The 19894-nt window shown below is 42.7% G+C and overlaps 1 protein-coding gene across 8 annotated transcripts in view; it reads left to right on the top strand.

The window, feature by feature from the left end:
* aar2 (AAR2 splicing factor) overlaps positions 1–9597 on the top strand; it is a 65673-nt gene extending 56076 nt beyond the window's left edge. For all 8 annotated transcript variants that reach the window (XM_078236682.1, XM_078236681.1, XM_078236677.1 and 5 more), the window contains 2 exons: positions 2036–2265; positions 8081–9597. In XM_078236682.1, the coding sequence (XP_078092808.1) occupies positions 2036–2265; positions 8081–8248 (398 nt within the window). In that variant the 3' untranslated portion in view covers positions 8249–9597. The remainder of the gene's footprint in view (positions 1–2035; positions 2266–8080) is intronic.
* The last annotated feature ends 10297 nt before the right edge of the window (positions 9598–19894 follow it).

The following is a 19894-nucleotide window of genomic DNA, read 5'->3' on the forward strand; positions in this document are numbered from 1 at the left end:
TTGGAGGAAATAATAACAAATGGGATTACTATCTCAATGGAAACAAATTAAAATATGCTACCGTGCAAAGGGACCTGGGGGTCCTTGTGCATGAGACGCAAAAGCCCAGTCTGCAGGTACAACAGGTGATCAAGAAGGCAAATGGGATGTTGGCCTATATCGCGAGGGGGATAGAATATAAAAGCAGGGATGTCTTGATGCACCTGTACAGGGCATTGGTGAGGCCGCAGCTGGAATACTGTGTGCAGTATTGGTCCCCTTATATGAGGAAGGATATATTGGCATTGGAGGGAGTGCAGAGAAGGTTCACCAGGTTGATACCGGAGATGAGGGGTTTGGATTATGAGGAGAGGCTGAGGAGATTGGGTTTGTACTCGTTGGAGTTTAGAAGGATGAGGGGGGATCTTATGGAGACTTATAAGATAATGCGGGGGCTGGATAGGGTGGAGGCGGAGAGATTCTTTCCACTTAGTAAGGAAGTTAAAACTAGAGGACACAGCCTCAAAATAAAGGGGGGTCGGTTTACAAAGAACAAAGAACAATACAGCACAGGAACAGGCCCTTCGGCCCTCCAAGCCCGCGCCGCTCCCCGGTCCAGGATTGAATCCTGAATCCAGGATCCCCACCCAATTTTCCAGCCTATCTACATACCAATATCCTATCCACCGAGCTGTCCCTCACAGCTACGATGCTTTGTTCATTACAACCTATTAACTTACCCCCACCCCCCCATTCCAGACCATGTGATCTCCAGGGAGAGGCGAAAACCCAGAGTGAAAAACCCCAGGGCCAATATGGGGAAAATAAATCTGGGAAATTCCTCTCCGACCCCCTGAGGCGATCGAAACGAGTCCAGGAGATCACAATGGCCCCGATCGGAAAATGCTTCCCAACCCTAGTCATTTCCACTTCCACGAACACCATATGAATCCCCTGCCCCCGAGACAGGTTCCCAACTATCCGCAGTAAGACAGAGTTGAGGAGGAACTTCTTCTCCCAGAGGGTGGTGAATCTCTGGAATTCTCTGCCCACTGAGGTGGTGGAGGCTACCTCGCTGAATATGTTTAAAGCGCGGATGGATGGATTCCTGATCGGTAAGGGTATTAAGGGTTATGGGGATCAGGCGGGTAAGTGGTACTGATCCACGTCAGATCAGCCATGATCTTATTGAATGGCGGGGCAGGCTCGAGGGGCTAGATGGCCTACTCCTGCTCCTATTTCTTATGTTCTTATGAAAGTAATGTGAAGTCTGAAAAGGTTTTAAAATAGTCTTTGCTGAGGTGGACCTGGTACTGTCCTGGGAACAATGGGTTAACTGGCCTCTTTCTGTGCTCGATGATTCTACATTGAAGATATTCCAACATAAAACATACCCAGCCGACTGGGAGAAAGGTAGATCTTTTGTCTTTACTTCTGGGGCCTGGGTATAAATCAAGTCTGGACTGAGAGAATGAATGAATCAAATCTCTTCTCTGTGGCTGCTGTAGGGATCTGCGACCTGTGCAGGCAGGTTCAACTATGGCGTTCAAGAGGGACTGGATTATTTGAAATTGAAGAATATGCAGGGCTGGGGTAAGAAGGCAGGAGAGCAGTTTAAAGTTTATTTATTAGTGTCACAAGTAAGCTTACATGAACACTGCAATGAAGTTACTGTGAAAATCCCCTAGTCGCCACACCCTGGCGCCTATTTGGGTACACTGAGCATGGCCAATGCACCCGACCAGCACGTCTTTCGGACTGTGGGAGGAAACCTATGCAGACACGGGGAGAACGTGTAAACTCTGCACAGACAGTGACCCAAGCTGGGAATTGAACCCGGGTCCCTGGCGCTGTGAGGCAGCAGTGCTAACCACTATGCCACCGTGCCGCCCCAGTCAGTGAGTAGCACTCGGTGAATTGCTCCTTCAGGGAAAGCAGCACAGACTGTTCAAACCTCCGCCTCCTAACACCATCCTATGTTTCTGACAGTAACCCTTTTTCCAAACGTTATTTATTTGTTTCTCATGCTATGAACTTTCATTTTATTCATGTGCAGGTGAATTGCAGTTTTCTTTTGTCTGTTTCCTAATTGGAAATGTCTATGATGCATTTGAGCACTGGAAAGATCTCCTTCATCTCCTCTGTCACTCTGAGGAGGCTGTGACCAAACGAAAGGATCTCTATTCTGCTCTCATCTCAATCCTCTATCATCAACTTAATGAAATTCCTGCAGACTTTTTTGTGGATATTGTCTCCAAGGATAACTTCCTAACAACAACACTGCAGGTAATTTTTCTGAGTCGTATTATACAAAGTACAACACTATTAAAATGCACATTGGAAGTGCTTGCTTTTCTGTTTTAAGGGGTGTGTGCATTTTGACCAAAAATCACAGTCTGACAAGCAGAATTATTGGGCATTAAATTGTGAATATATCTGTGTTGTCAAACTTATCCAGTAGTCTATTGGACAAATCGTGAAGTATTTGCTTGTTGTTCACGTTTGTGTTCTGTAAATACAAATCCTGTGACAATGCATCAGTGGCGTTTTAATCTACTTGCAGTAAGAAAATCAATTACACTTTCAAGACTCAGTGGTGCACTTCCACATCTGTAATCTGGGTATTGTTCATTTATACATCATAGTGCTGCTTGTGCCATTGTATGTATTTATAAGCAGACCTCCTTCCCTTGGAGCAGAAGTGGCAGCGAATCCATCACTATTTTCATGTGTCCTGCTTCTTGATCCCAGCATGAAACCTTTTCCAGAAATTTATCTTTCTTTTTGTTCGGACTGATTAAAGATGCCAGTGAAAACAGTAGTTGCAGGAGCAGCTCTGAAATTCAATTACTAATGTAAGCTAAGTAATAAAGAACTGTCCTCTAATTGCATTATCAAATGGAATATTTAACCTTACTGCTGATTGATTGCCATTTGCTATTACCTCCATCACTCAAGGTGGATGGAGGGGGAATGATTTTGCCCATTCGTTAGTCTGTTCATCTGTAAACAATCTATCCCAAAAACTAATGGATGGATTTCCATCATACTTGGGAGACAGATAGACAAGGAAGAACTGATCAGTTTTTGATGAAGATGCATATTTGAGTCGGTATCCTGGAATACTTTTTAAGGGTCCACTAACATTAGACGATGAGGTGAATTGATTTCTTGTCAACAATATTGTGGGTTGTTTTCTTTGCTGATTGTTTTAAAATGTCGTGGATTGTGCCAGCTGCCATGGTGGATTTTGCCACAGCTGCCAACATTTGAGCAGATTTTTCAGAGCAGGTTGTTGGATGTGGATTGGCTTGAAACCTCCTCAGTGAGATGGCAGCTCTTCATAAACTCCATACTTCTTTTTTCAACCTTGTATCAACCAGGAAGGGAAAAGCCTCAAGGACGAGCTGCGTAATGATAGTAGTGGGCGGCACGGTGGCACAGTAGTTAGCACTGCTGCCTCACAGCACCAGGGGACCTGGGTTTGATTCCCAGCTTGGGTCACTGCCTTTGCGGAGTCTGCATGTTCTCCCCGCGTCTGCGTGGGTTTCCTCTGGGTGCTCCGGTTTCCTCCCGCAGTCCGAAAGACGTGCTGGCTAGGTGCATTGACCATGCTAAATTCTCCCTCAGTGTACCCGAACAGGCACGGGATTGTGCGACTGGGGGATTTTCACAGTAACTTTATTGTAGTGTTAATGTAAGCTTGCCTGTGACACTAATAAATAAACTTTAAACTTTAAAAACTTTAAACTATGTGGTGGTATGCACCCTGCTCAGTCCCTCTTTACTAGTGCACTCCATATTTGGCAGAGTAGATTGCTCACATTTGGAGCTGAGGGCTGCTGTGGTAGTGTTGCTTGTTTATTTATGTTGTAAGCATTTCAGGCTGATGCTAGTCCTTTTTATATTAATATCTTTTGCATTAGAAGATGCCTCTCTTGATCAGTTTTTATGACTATTATGGCCAGTACAAGGGTGTCTTTTCCAGACATTTTACTGGAGTAACAGGTCCATCTGGAGTTGATAGGCTGTTGCTTTTCATGTTTCTGAAGTTGCCACTTCAAATCATCAGTATGCTGATTTACGTAGGCTAACACCATTATACATTCTTCATCGCCAAGGCAAACATTGAGACCTGCTGAGTTTATCCAGAATTTATTTATTTCAGAATTACAGCATTCCGCAGTAATTTGCTTTTATTTGATGCTAAATCGTTTGAGATTGGACTTGAGGGTGTCACTATATTTCTTATGCAATCCACCCTGTCCTGATTTGTCTGGCTGCACAGGTTCCATTTTGGCAATCTGGAAATTCCCATGGCAGTCAGCGTAGTTGTGCTTTTCACAGCCTGGCCTCAATGCTGTGGACTCATTGCACCCGAGGATCTTAGTTGGTAATTGTGGCCTGCCACTTGATACATATAATTAACTTACGGGGTTGGAACTCTGTCTTAAGCAATTGCTGAATGTCACTATAATAACATGCCCAGTCCTCTGATCCATGTAGAACAGTAGCAACATCAACTGTCTTGTACACTTTAAACTTTGAGTTTGATCGTTTGCTGATTCCAGACATGCTTTTTCTGAGCAGGCGTTCCTGATACCGCTTTATCTTTGAATGCATCATCTGATACCACGTCACGTAGATGGGTGAATATTGCAGTAATTCCAGCTTTACATCGGCTGCAATGAAACTAACCTGTTTTACAAGTTTCTAATCTTTTAGATTTTGTGCAATAAATATGATTTCAAGCTATAATTCAATGTGCTGTGAACTGGGAATATTGTTGGATTTTTTTTTTAACCGAAATATTTTAAGTACCAAATATTTAATTTTCAAAGGATTTGTTCTGTAATCTAAGCTTCAGTTTTTGTTAGCTCTTTTGTGTTCTATTATGCTGATTAGTTTATGTTTACATGCCTAAATTGGTGTGAACAAATTATCAAAAGCCTTGCCGTTTCATTTTAAATGCTGCTATTGTGCCTTTCAAAAGAGCTTCTTCTTCGGTGCAGTGGTGTGTGTTAAGTTGCTTTCACAGATGAATTTCTACGTATTGATTTATTGTTGGGACATCGTGGCATTAGCTGCTGAAGAAATAGTCTATCGATTAGCAAGAGCAAATCTGACTTGTCACAGGGATAGACCATAATCCTTTTGCAACCTAATTCCAGGATCAAGTGCTTCGACTGGCTGGTAGTGGAACTAAGAGAACCAAAAAAGACTCTTGCTTATCTGGCTCTGTTTTCATATCCGTGTCTATAGCAGTGCTTTCATACTTAAGGATTAAATAAAGAATTAACGTGGAAATTTAATTTGATTGTAGTAAGGACTTCAAATAAAAGTCTGTAATTACAATGGAGGCAGTGTTAGCTGCTGATCGAGCAATGCCAGACTAATCTTAACCTTATATTAAGCTGATCTTTCTCTACACCCTGGCAATGACTGTAACACTATATTCTGCACCCTCTCGTTTCTTTCTCCCCTATGTACTCAGTGAACTATATGCTTTGTATTGTGCACAAGAAACAATACTTTTCACTGTACACCAATACATGTGACAATAAATCAAATCAAAAATATATATATACCATGAGCTATTGTGCATGTTCTGTTGTAGAAATTACATGTTATTGCACAATTTCAGTCTGTCCCTTTTCTGCCACACATCAGATATTACACTCAAATTTGTGTCACAATTCAAAAAACCATTTGATGATAAACTCTCCAGGGAATTCTGCAGTCTGAAATTGTGATGTTTTCTGTTGAAGCCATTTTCATTGGCTTGCATTTGCACCAAATGGGTGCAAAATAGTTTGTTTTAAAACTGTATAATTTTCAAAGATTAAAAATCTAACTTGATACAGATTTGTAACCATATTTCAGTAATATTCCATACAATTTTCTTCAAAGTTATACCTTCTGGCCTAGGCCACAAGGAAGATTGTGTGACAATAATAAAATCTTAACGGGTAGCATGGTGGTACAGTGGTTAGCACTGATGCCTCACAGCAGTTCGATCCCCGGCTTGAGACACTGTGTGGAGTTTGCACATTCTCCCTGTGTCTGCGTGGGTTTCCTCCGGGTGCTCCAGTTTCCACCCAGTTTAAAGATGTGCGGGTTAGGTGGATTGGCCGTGCTAAATTGCCCCTTAGTGTGAGGGGGACTAGCTAGGGTAAATGCATGGGGTTGGGGAGATGGGGCCTGGGTGGGATTGTGATCGGTGCAGACTCGATGGGCCGAATGGCCTCCTTCCGCACTGTAGGATTCTATATGTACACATCAAAACAGAAACTGAATTCCCCCAAGTATGTCTTAATGGATTCAGTTGTGAGACAGTTCCTCCCTCTCATAAACCTATGCTGTATTTCTCTTAGTCCATTTCTACTTGTGTTTCATTATTTCTTCCATTAAAATATTTTCCTAAATATTTTACCTCAACTGGAATCAGATTTAGTGACCTAGTGTTCCATGCTTATCTATGTATCTCTCTTTTTATACATTGGGTGCTGTTTTTTCTTAATAATATCCTCTTGCATATGAAGGATTAACAGTAGACTTTCAACCAACCTTCATCAATTTTTTTCCTTACTGTGGTCTATTTTTGGCACCGTTCGCAGATTACAAGAGTACATGCTGACCGATTTACAAAATTAATATGGTCAAAATGTCCTGGTTAAACACTATTTTGAACCATGCAAACATGCTATAAATGAAACTATATGCTTAACACAGTTATGTTCTGTTTAAATAGTTGTGATTTTTAAACAGCACTACTGTTTTGCAGCTGAATTTTGTGGTACAGAAATAAGGATTTAAAGTTATCCACGTTGCATTAACTGTTTAGGGGGTTCCACTTTGTATAAAGCTTCATTTGTGTTTTTCTTTCTTTCCTGTAACTCTTTCTCTCCCTCCCTTTTGCTTTGGTTCTGATAAATTTCTCATGAAATTTCCCAGGGTCAGTGAATGAACCTTATTTGCAAGTTGGTGACTTGAGTTTGGAGAGACTTTAGAAATGCATTTTAGCACCTCCTGCTGGTCTGAACATGCAACTACAAATATTGGGAGACATGTTTTCATAGCGTTGCCATTCTAAATGTTCAGATAGGCAGTTTACTATTTATTTATTCGTCACAAATAGGCTTATATTACCTCTGCAATGAAGTTACTGTGAAAATCCCCTAGTCACCACACTCCAGCACCTGTTCGGGTACACTGAGGGAGAATTTAGCACGGCCAATGCACCTACCCAGCATGTTTTTCAGACTGTGGGAGGAAACCGGAGCACCCGGAGAAAACCCACGTAGACACTGGGGGAACGTGCAGACTCCGCACAGACACTGACCCAAGCCAGAGAATTGAACCCGGATCCCTGGAGCTGTGAGGCAGCAGTGCTAACCACTGTGCCACCGTGCCGCCCAGTTGGATACCATTATTGACAGAGAAGCATCTCAAAACATAATGTTAACGCATAAGATGTTTTAATCTATTAGTTTTTTAGCTGTTGAGTTGTTGGGATCTGGAACACTACCTGATGAGGTGGTGGAAACTGATTTCCAAAATTATTTTAAAAGGGTGCTAGATTGGCATTTGAGTATGAGGGTCTTTTGTGGGACCAAGCAGAACTGCCCTTTTAAAGAACCATCACAGGCATGATGGACTGACTGGCTGCCTCCTGTTCTCTTAGATTTCTGTTTGCAATATTCTGAATCTGACCAGATCTATTTCTTCATCCTATATTAACCCAGCATGTTTGAAGTGAGGGCAGCAATGAATAGATGTGAATGAGTTGAAGTTGATTTGTGTGTCACGTGATGAATTGAGTTATTTGGGGTCATGGAAAGAGCTTCACCACTCAGCATTACCACTTGAGGGGGAATACAACTTGGATAAAATATTTGCTCTGTACCGTTTTAGGGAAAGTTTGTTAATCAGAAGTGTAAAAGTCCAAAGATTCTGAGATTAAAAATGTTTGCCGTGATCCTGCTAATTAGACTTTGAACTTTGTTTTAAAGACAAACTTAGATTTTGAATTATTCCTCTATTGTATCTCTTCCTCTGTATTGTGTCTCTTAAGTTTGTTTTTTTGTGTGTTAAACTCTAGGAGTTCTTCTCTTACACCTGTGGCCCAGGTGTGGACAAAGCTCTGCAGAAGCGGGTGGAAAAATTTAAAGCTCATTTAACCAAAAAGTTCAAGTGGGATTTTGATGAAGAACCTGACGATTATGCCCCTGTGATGGTCGAGTTACCTGAAGGAGTGACACTGGACTGATTTAATCAATTAAGGGAACTGGCTGATCTGTGAGCTTGTAAAACCTTTTCAGCCGTTTGGTAAATGTCTTATTTTTGTGTATAACAACTTATAAAGTGCATAAGAAAAGGTAGCAAACTTGCTTATGTTTTAAATTTAATTGTAAAATCTTTACAGTTCTGTATCGCCAGTATAAATTTGATGAGTTGATTTTTTTTTTGGACAATTCTTTTAGCAAGTCGGGATCAATATTCTTCAGTATTCTATCTTAAAAAGCATGGAGTACTGACTGTTGTTCGAATGAAATATAATGTCCAAAAGCTGCACCTCATGTTTTTGTTAATCACTTAATTGGTTAATTTTAACAATTTTTTAGGTTCCATTTTATCTGTAAGAATGTTACATTCAGTACAGTTCATCAAACCTACAAGTTTTTTTTATTGTTGATTCCAGTTTATAAGTAAACATAAAGTTGCATTTTTTTGGTTCATCAATGGAACCTAAAGCTGTTTTTTTTCTCAGCATTATTCAAAATGTTCGTAGAGGCAAAGCAATAGCTGTACAAAGACCCCTCCACAAATGTCCGTTTGTTAAATTGTTATGATTATTTTTGCAAGTATTAGTTTTCAATAATTGGTGCATTCGGTAGAATCATAGAATCTCTACAGTGGAGAAGGAGGCCATTCGGCCCATCGAGTCTGCGCCGAGCGCAATCCCACCCAGGCCCCATCCCCGTAGCCCCACATATTTACACTGCTAATCTCCCTGACACTAACGGGCAATCCACCTAACCCCGCATATCTTTGAACTGTGGGAGGAAACCGGAGCACCAGGAGGAAACCCACGCAGACACAGGGAGAAATGTGCAGCTTCCACACAGACAGTGATCCAAGCTGGGAATTGAATCCGGGTCCCTGGCACTGTGAGGCAGCAGTGCTAACCACTATTCCACCGTACCGGTAGATATGTTGCGGCACGTGTTACTGAGTAGAATGTTCGCAAGCTTCTTCAGACTGAGGTCTATTGATTGTAACCACTTTATTCAGTTGAGCTGTCATCTGTGTGTCTTGTCTTTCACATTGGTCATATGCATATCTATTCGTTCCATTTCTGATCTAGTTTTGTGTAGTTCGATACAGTTGGTGGTTTGCACTCCCCATAATCAACTTATGCTGCTAAATTTGACTGCGTTTAAGGTGTTTCTTCACCTCGAACATCTCTAAAAGTACTCTCGTATGGGCACTTGCATATGCTCATTGATATTACTGGAAAGTTCAACTTTCTTCTCGGAGTTGCAGAGATACAGGAGAGCAAATATGTCCCTGCTGTTACCTGAATTCAGAATAAAACAAATTTGCTTTCAAATCTTCAATGTGTGGAACAGGTTTGCATTATCTCTTTTCCATTACAGTTATTATTGAAGGGGCCAAGAGATGCCTGTGAATAGGGACTATGTGAAAAACATTTCTGAATGTATGCAATGGCCTAGTTAATGTAACTGCTGGAAAATCATTAGGAATGTGACAATATCTTGATAGAGTCTCCAGTGAATATTGTCATTTACTCGACAAGTAAGCGTTCCATCAGGAGTCATCGCTCATCTGTCAGTCCTTGGAAGGATGCGTCTTAATGTGTAAAACTTGGCAGATTTATCTTTGTGACAGCTGAAGATGCCTTCTTAATGTAATAGGCAACAGGATAGGGAATCGGCTCTTTCAGACTGCTTGTAAGCTTTTCATTGGGTCCTGCTACAGGATTGCAAGTCTGTGGCAACATCACCATAGCTTTATGTATCAACATTTGGCGATTGTAATCTTGGTCTTCCATGGGTTTCCATTTAGCACAGCATGTCTTTGATAGACAGTCCAAACCGAATAAGCACGTAAGCAGGAAAAGAATGAGCTTTGTCACTGAGCAGTGACAACTTATTGAATTGTCAGGGCTTAGTATTCATTGTACTTTATTTGCATGAGAAGGTCGTCGCAAGTTAGTGCAGATCGGATTTCAGGTCAACGAATAGTTTCAATGAGTAAGTTGGTGAGTTTTTTTAAAATTCATTTTGTGAGCATCGCTGACTGGGCATCTGTTGCCCATCCCTAACTGCCCTCCATTTCAGAAGGCATTTTGTGAGTCAGCCACATTGCTGTGGCTCTGGAGTCACATGTAGGCCAGACAAGGTAAGGATGCAGATTTCCTTCCCTAAAGGACATCAGTGAACCAGATGGGTTTTTACAACTGTCAACAATGGTTTCATGGTCATCAGCAGATATGTTTTAATTCCAGATTTTATTGAATTCAAATTTCACATCTGCCATGTTGGGATTTGAACCCTGGCTCTGGATTTCTACTCCAATGACATTACCACTGTACCACCGTCTCCCCAGAATCATTCCTTAATTTTCCTTTTTTGAGGGAAAGCATCATAAGGATTCCTTTATATTTTAGCCCAGGAATCTCAAAATGATTCCTTGCACTCTGCCGAGATCTAGTGCAGCTTCAGAAAAGGTAGCACAGAAGCTTTTCATTTGGGTCTGATGACATGGGTGAATCATCGTGTCTCTCTGAGAAAGATGATGGAAATGAGCATAAACATACAGGAAAAGCGTAAATGAGGAGGGCAAGAAAGAGAACTGCATTTCCACCATGTTTTATTCTACTCGTTATTAAAATATTCCCTTGTTTATGTTACAACATTTAAACTCAGTAGATGAAACATCCCATTGATTTATTTTCCCAGACCATTCCGTTACATGTTGTTTCAGTGAATCTTGCATTCAATGGAGGTAAAAGCTTTATATCTTACATGTATTTTCTAGCTTTCATCATCTTTCTGGGTACTATACCCAATCTTGCCTCTTAATTTCCTTTCCCGTCTGTGTTTGATTCAAAGATTCTAAAGACCACACTTTCATTGATTTGTTCATTATTTACCAACCCCCGCCCCCACCCCCCCAAATCAGTTGTAGCTATTTCAGGAGCTTATTTTGAAAAACAAATCTCTGTTCCCTCATGGGTAGAATTGGCAAGCTCCAGGAGGTCCTGGGTCCATTAATTCTATTTCAGAATAATTTCTTGATATCTTCCATCTTGGGTGATTGTCTTGCTTTCCAGAATCCATTAAACACCTAATTAAAGGATTTCAAGAATCAGTTTCCATGATCTCCTCTGGAAAATCCTATGGTCCCTCATCCTCTGGATAAAACAAAACTTCCTGATGTGCAAATTCACTCCCAGCTTCCTCAATTTACAGATGTGTTCCCCAGTTTCAACAGCCTCCATTACCTGTGAGGTACTATCTTGTTGTCCAAGTCTCCAATCTTCGAGATCTCAATCAGATCCCCCTTCTGTTCTTCCAGCAAGTGCAACCTCAAGGCCTAACTGCTATTTAATACAGAGGTACACAAAATCTTGATTATCTTAATCGCAGTAGTACTTAACAATCGTACTAAATATTCAAAACCTTCAAACTTCAAGAAGAACATGCTAAGAACCTACAATTGCCTTGAGCTATTGACAGACCTGATAGTTGTTTGAATTTGTGCTCTCCAATATTTTATTGGAAGCGCTAACCAAATTGTAATGAGTTCATGCAACAACAGCTTGTATTTATACTGCACCTTTGACGTAACAAAATGTGCCAAGGTGTTTCAAGGGTTTTATGAAGCAAAATATGTGACTGAGCTACATAGATGGATATGAGGGCAGGTGGAAAGCCAGGTGGATAGACTGAGGGAGTGAATTCCAGAGCTCAGGGGCTCACCATTGGTGAACGGATTAAAACTGGCCTGCTTCAGAGCCAGAATTACAGGAGAGTGGATAACGAAGGGTTGTGAGATTGAAGGAGTAAGAAGTTTAACAACACCAGGTTAAAGTCCAACAGGTTTATTTGGTAGCAGAAGCCACACAAGCTTTCGAGGCTCTGAGCCCCTTCTTCAGGTGAGTGGGAATTCTGTTCACAAACAGAACTTATAAGACACAGACTCAATTTACATGAATAATGGTTGGAATGCGAATACGTACAACTAATCCAGTCTTTAAGAAACAAAACAATGGGAGTGGAGAGAGCATCAAGACAGGCTAAAAAGATGTGTATTGTCTCCAGACAAGACAGCCAGTGAAACTCTGCAGGTCCACGCAACTGTGGGAGTTACAAATAGTGTGACATAAATTCTGATTCTAGGATCGCATGATAAAGACTCAGGAGGAAAAAAGCAGAAATATTTATGTGAAATAGTGTGACATAAACCCAATATCCCGGTTGAGGCCGTCCTTGTGTGTGCGGAACCTGGCTATCAGTTTCTGCTCCGCGACTCTGCGCTGTCGTGTGTCGCGAAGGCCGCCTTGGAGAACGCTTACCCGAATATCAGAGGCCGAATGCCCGTGACCGCTGAAGTGCTCCCCAACAGGAAGAGAACAGTCTTGCCTGGTGATTGTCGAGCGGTGTTCATTCATCCGTTGTCGCAGCGTCTGCATAGTTTCCCCAATGTACCATGCCTCGGGACATCCTTTCTTGCAGCGTATCAGGTAGACAACGTTGGCCGAGTTGCAAGAGTATGTACCGTGTACCTGGTGGATGGTGTTCTCACGTGAGATGATGGCATCTGTGTCGATGATCCGGCACGTCTTGCAGAGGTTGCTGTGGCAGGGTTGTGTGGTGTCTTGGTCACTGTTCTCCTGAAGGCTGGGTAGTTTGCTGCGGACAATGGTCTGTTTGAGGTTGTGCGGTTGTTTGAAGGCAAGAAGTGGGGGTGTGGGGATGGCCTTGGCGAGATGTTCGTCTTCATCAATGACATGTTGAAGGCTCCGGAGGAGATGCCGTAGCTTCTCCGCTCCGGGGAAGTACTGGACAACGAAGGGTACTCTGTCCACTGTGTCCCGTGTTTGTCTTCTGAGGAGGTCGGTGCGGTTTTTCGCTGTGGCGCGTTGGAACTGTTGATCAATGAGTCTAGCGCCATATCCTGTTCTTATGAGGGCATCTTTCAGCGTCTGGAGGTGTCTGTTGCGATCCTCCTCATCCGAGCAGATCCTGTGTATACGGAGGGCTTGTCCGTAGGGGATGGCTTCTTTAACGTGTTTAGGGTGGAAGCTGGAGAAGTGGAGCATCGTGAGGTTATCCGTGGGCTTGCGGTACAGTGAGGTGCTGAGGTGACCGTCCTTAATGGAGATGCGCGTGTCCAAGAATGCAACCGATTCCGGAGAGTAGTCTATGGTGAGCCTGATGGTGGGATGGAACTTGTTGATGTCATCATAGAGTTGTTTCAGTGATTGTTCACCATGAGTCCAAAGGAAGAAAATGTCATCGATGTATCTAGTGTATAGCACCGGTTGAAGGTCCCGTGCGGTGAAGAAGTCTTGTTCGAACCTGTGCATGAAGATGTTGGCATATTGAGGTGCAAATTTGGTCCCCATGGCTGTTCCGTGTGTCTGGATGAAGAACTGGTTGTTGAAGGTGAAGATATTGTGGTCCAGGATGAAGCGGATGAGATGTAAAATTGCATCTGGAAACTGGCAGTTGTTGGCGCTGAGCACTGAGGCCGTTGCAGCAATGCCATCGTCATGGGGGATGCTGGTGTAGAGTGCTGAGACATCCATTGTGACGAGGAGCGCTCCTGGTTCAACTGCTCCATGTGTGCCGAGTTTCTGTAGGAAGTCCGTCGTGTCGCGACAAAAGCTGGGGGTTCTTTGTACAATGGGTTTCAGGATGCCCTCGACATAGCCGGAGAGGTTCTCGCACAGGGTCCCATTGCCCGATACGATGGGACGGCCGGGTGTGTTTGCCTTGTGTATCTTCGGGAGGCAGTAGAGATCTCCAACGCGGGGAGTACGTGGGATGAGAGCACGGAGGGTGTTCTGAAGGTCCGGATCAAAGGTCTTGATCAGAGTGTTGAGTTGACGGGTGTGTTCTTTGGTCGGATCTGCAGGTAACTGTCTGTAGTGTTCCTCGTTGTTGAGTTGTCGGTACACTTCTTTGCAGTAATCCGTTCTGTTCAGTATGACGATGGCCCCTCCTTTGTCTGCTGGTTTGATGACAATGTTGCGGTTGGTCTTGAGAGCGTGGATGGCGTTACGTTGTGCTTGGGTGATGTTCGGGGCTGTCTTGTGAGTGCGGCTGATGAATTTGGTGTTGACGCACCTCCTGACGGCTTGGGCATACATGTCAAGTCGAGGGCAGCGGCCTTCCGGAGGAGTCCAATTCGACTCTTTCCTCTTCGGATGCACTGCGGATCTCTCTGTCGGCTGTTCCAGTTCATTGGCTGTCTCATTGTGTTCGTTGTTGGCCTCTTGGGGTTTGTGGAAGAACTCCCTCAGCCTCATTCGCCTGATGAATTCCTCTGTGTCTGCTGCGAGACTGATGGGGTCTATTTTGGTGGTGGGGCAAAAATTAAGCCCTCGGCTGAGAACTTCGATTTCATCTGGTTGAAGTGTGTAGTCGGACAAGTTGACAATGGACTTCCCTGCAGAAGGAGACCATAGAGTTAAAGGAGGGATGAGGTAATCGAGGGTTTTGAAAAGCAAAGATGAGAATTTGGCAATCAAGGTGTTGCTTAACCACAAGCCAATGCAGGTCAGCAAGCAAAAGGGTGAAAGGCAAATCGGACTTAGTGCGAGTTAGCACATGGACAGCAGGGTTTTGGGTGATATCAATTTGTGGAGGATAGAATGTGGGAGACTAGTCTGGAGCACATTAGAGGAGTGAAGGCTAGAAGTAGCAAAGGCATGGCCAAGGGTTACAGCAGCAGATGAGCTGAGGCAAGTGCAGATTTGGGCGATATTATGGAGGTAGAAACAGACACCCTTAATGATTGGAAGCTCATCTTGGGGTCATATATGACACTGAGGTTGAGAACAGTCTGGTGCATTGTCAGACATTGCCAGGGTGGAGAAATTGAGATGATGGCTAGGGAACGGAGTTTGTGGTGGGCAGCATAGCTGATCATCTTATGGAAATTTTTGCTAATCTAATATGGATGTTGAACAAGCTGTCTGATGACGTAGAGACAGTGAAGGGGTCAAGAGAGGCCGTACAATAGCAGAGGCAGACATCTTGGATAAGTGCATTGGCTTAGCGTACCTTTAATATTAGATAATCTAATTTCAAGGGGAGTTGCTCAGCTCAGTTGGCTAAATGCAAGTATATTGTTCAGAAATACAGTGGAGATACAGTGCAGTTTGATCTCTATTCTGGCTGAGATAAACTTGGGAGTAGCCTGTTTGCCCTTCTCCTGGGAATGGAAGGCAATGGCAAACCACCGCTGACAACAGCTGCAAAGTAAGCACTCAAAATGACAGCGAGCCATGAACCTGTCGTCGGGCATGGAATGGAATAATTTTGAGGTGATGATGAGTGTGTAAGATGTATTCTGCTAGTTTAATCTGAAATGCTGAATGTCATACAATCCTGAATCGTTCCCCCACATCCTAGCTCCAACATTGGCACATGTTTTCAAATCAGCAAACATCGCCACGGGTAAAGCAAAGTTCAATTATGGTTAGTTTGAAGAGAAAAGAGGTGAATTGTAGGTAAATTTTGCAGTTTGAGTATGAAAATGCTTTCCAAACGCGGAGGAGGAAAAGGAGCAGCTGATCCTTCTAGAGTTTGTTCCAAAATGATGGAGTGCTGACATTTGTTCAAACTCGCGTACTTGGCAAAAAGGGGCATGTGATCTGGAAAGGGGTGCTAATCCATCTTCACCAACATACTGATCTAGGATTTGTGCATCTGTTCGGTTTTAGAGATGTTTCAAATTTCTTTTGGTTGAAAGCTGTGAATGTTTAAGTCCCAATTTTTCACATTCACTAACACACCTGCAAATCTGTGTATTTGATGATTAAATAATTTTTTCTTTAGTTTGCACCAATTGGGGTTCACTGGTTTAAATTTAATTTCCACACCGTGTATCTGATGTGTCTGACAGTATCCCAGTATGTGGAGATGCCGGCGTTGGACTGGGGTAAACACAGTAAGAAGTTAAACAACACCAAGTTAAAGTCCAACAGGTTTATTTGGTAGCAAAAGCCACACAAGCTTTCGGAGCCTCCGAAAGCTTGTGTGGCTTTTGCTACCAAATAAACCTGTTGGACTCTAACCTGGTGTCGTGAGACTTCTTACTGTGAGTATCCCAATAGCCAGTCTGAGTTTGCCATCATGCTATATTTTAAACATTGACTTATAGGGCATGCATTTTAAATTAGTCCGATGGTCAAGCAATCAAGTAAAAGGACTGAACTCCAGATGTCAGGCAGTTCAAAATTTTTTTTGCTAATCTGCTGGAGATGTTAAAGAATTGTATAACAGTTTTAATGAGATGAATGTAGGGCTTGCATTGAAGATAGGCCCTTAAAAAAGTTTCAGGCGCTGCTGCTTAAAAAGTTACGAATGGACTGAAAATATTCTCGTGAAATGCTTTCATGTGTAATACAATTACAATGCTGCCTATACAATTACCTTGTGTATTCTAGTGTAAGCTTTAGGAACTTGAAATTTTGAATTGGATAGAATACTTTGAGAAACTAACCAGTTTGGAGACTGCATTACCTCAAAAATAATGGAGTCACATCATGCAACAATAATTTGACCACTTGACTACTACGAGAGCATCTGCGCTGATCGTTTATAATTTACTAAATTGAAATGAGCTTTTCAGAACAAAAATGAAGAATTCAACGTTATAGATAATTTCCTCTCTCTCCATTTTGGAGACTCCATTTCCTAGCCACTGACTCCGTCCCTCTCTTTAACTAGTGCCTGAGGCTGAGCCAGATTGTGTGCACCAATGGTGTCATTTTTGACTCTATGACAAGAGTCTGACCACAACCACCTCGTCACTGAGACCACCTATCTCCATACTAACACTGTCCAACTCAGTCCATCTGCTGCTGAAGGCCTCACTGCATGCCTCTGTTACCTCTAGACTTGACCATTCCAGCATATTCTTGACTGGTCTCCAATCCTCAGAGATCATCCAAAATTTTGCTGCTGCCCATCTCCTATTGCATCCAGGTTTTGTTCACCCATCACCCCTATGCTCGCTGATATGCAATGATAACCAGTTAATCGACACTTTGGTTCTCATCCTTGTTTTCAAATCCCGAAAGTAAAATACTGATGAATATATGCCAATTAGTTTGAATTTATGTGCTCATTGTACAATCAGTAAATGGGCAGACACACACACACACTGAAAGTTCCTGGATTCAACCTCACCACAGTGGAAGGAAAATAAGAACAATAACAGACGTGATTCCCTACAGTGAAGAAGGGCAAAACTGGCAAATCAAGCTCATTCCAATACCAACGTGGCTCAAAAGAGAACAGGAAATAAATCTGAAGCATGTTTTTCTTTTGTTTGAAGTTGAGTGGATTGGACCCAAATGGTGTTGATGGGGATGGAAGAGCTATAAGAGAAGTTTAATGTACTTGAGGAAAGCTTTGTGCAACAGCAGAACGTTGTTGTGAACATGCCTTAGCACATTCCATTCGGTGTGAGTAAGATTTTTCAGTATAACGGGCAAAAGATTGTGAAGATTATGAGTTGGCAGTTCTCACAGTGGCAGTCAAATTGTTGATGCACCATCATGTTGCACAAAGCTGTGTTCTCAGTGCGCTAAATCATAAAATCTTCCCTGTGGGCAAGAGCTATATGTTCTTATGTTGGACATATACTGAGAAGTTGTATTTATTCTGTTAAGGGAGGAGCATAGTAAAAATGCACTCATTATTATGGAAATTGGGTTATTGCTGGATGGATTTCTTTCGAGATGAATATCAACCACATTGTATTACTATGTAAATTTCCCACTCAGGATATGAGAAAGCGAAAGGACCATTTTATTCTTTCCTTTTGTCGACTGCAGGTAGGCAACCCAAATTCTGACACATGATGGTTCAGCAATCGGATTCTGTAGAATCTGTATAAAGCAAGAGTTGCAAGATGTCTAAGTTGTCTATTCATGCACAGTTAAATTGGAAATACAGAAGTTGCTGTTACTGTTTCCTATTCGTCCACAGGGTGCACTGTGAAGTCCTGCCGATGGAAATCTTTACAAATCACTTGAATTATTGGGAAATGGCACTTTTTATGCTCTAATCTTAGTTTGAAACTTCCCTAAAAAATGTATGCCTTTGTGAAATGAGATGTACCTGATTTATAATTGTGTAATTGGTTCTAATTACTCATGATGAACAACCTCTCTGGCCCTGAAAAACTAGTTTTATATTTGTGAAATGCCAGATTTCTCCATTATGATCCCCTCTGCTCCTCGTAGCTCTCCAGGTCCTTCCTCTTCACTATTTCCTCTTACCTCTCTGGTTCCTCCTCACTTTCTCTGCTGTGACATCACTCTTCACTATTTCTTCTCTCCTTCATTGCCCAGGTTCTTCTTTCCCTCCCTCTTCTTCTCTACCACTCGTCATCTCCCCTTGCAAATCCACCCCATCCTCTCAACCCCTCCTTCATGTTAATCCTGCTAACCTCCTTTCCACTCCTCATATTGGTTCTATTATCTTTCCATGCTATAACACACAATTAACTTAAAAGTACCTTTGGTTTTGACTTCCTGTTTTTTAATATTCTTTCATGGGATGTGGGCATCACTGGCAATGCCAGCATTTGTTGCCCATTCCTAATTTCCCTGATGGTGCCATAGAATACATACAGTACAGAGGGAGGCCATTCGGCCCATTGACTCTGCACCAATTCTCTGAAAGTGAATCTTACCCTGGCCCACAGCCCCCCTCCCACCCCCATCCCCGTAACCCACACACAAACTATGGTTAATTCACCTAATCTACACATCTTTGGACACTAAGGGGCAAATTAGCATGGCCAATCCACCTAATCTGCACATCTTTCAACTGTGGGAGGAAACTGGTACACCCGGAGGAAACTCTGGGAGAGCCTGAAAAGAGACCTAGACGGTCACCCAAGGTCAGAATTAAATCCAGGTCCCTGGCGCTGTGAGGCAGCAGTGCCAATCACAATGCTGCCCCTAAGGTGATAAGGTGGTGATGACAAGGTGGTGGTTAGCTGAATTTGAACTGCTGCAGCCCATCTGCTGCAGGTACATCTACAGGATAGCATAGAACTTCCAGGATTTTGATTCAGCAACAGAAACAAGAGCGATATAGTCCCACATCAGGATGGTGTATAGGTTGGAGGGGAATTTGCAGGTAGAGTTCTTCCTGTCTGTCTGTTGCCCTTGTCCTTTTAAGTGATAGAGGTTGTGGGTTTAGGATGTTGTTGACAAAGGAGCCTCGGAGAATTGCTGCAGTGCATCCTGTAAGTGGTATGCACTGCATTTATGATGGAGTGAGCAGTTGTTTGTGGCTAGGATGTCTTTTGCTTATTCGGGGAATTACTGTGTGTGGCATGGCCCCTTTAAGAAGACATTTACGTGATCATTCCGTGACATCAACGGGGCCTCCATAGCCTGCTGGCAGTGGTGGATTAGAAGCTGTACAGTGCACACCTAAAATAATCCTGCCTGCTGTTTTTAATTAAAACTTGTGTGGACCTCCTGAATGAAACTGATCTCTGCGTCCCCCAGCCACAGACTACACAACAATGCCAATCAACTGGGCTGTTTTGTTCCAGCTGGTGTTGAGCTTCTTGAGTGTTGTTGGAGCTTTACTTATCTAGGCAAACGAAGAGTGTTCCATCACACTTT

The sequence above is a fragment of the Mustelus asterias genome, chromosome 20 (genome assembly GCF_964213995.1).
Source record: "Mustelus asterias chromosome 20, sMusAst1.hap1.1, whole genome shotgun sequence".
Taxonomy (NCBI): domain Eukaryota; kingdom Metazoa; phylum Chordata; class Chondrichthyes; order Carcharhiniformes; family Triakidae; genus Mustelus; species Mustelus asterias.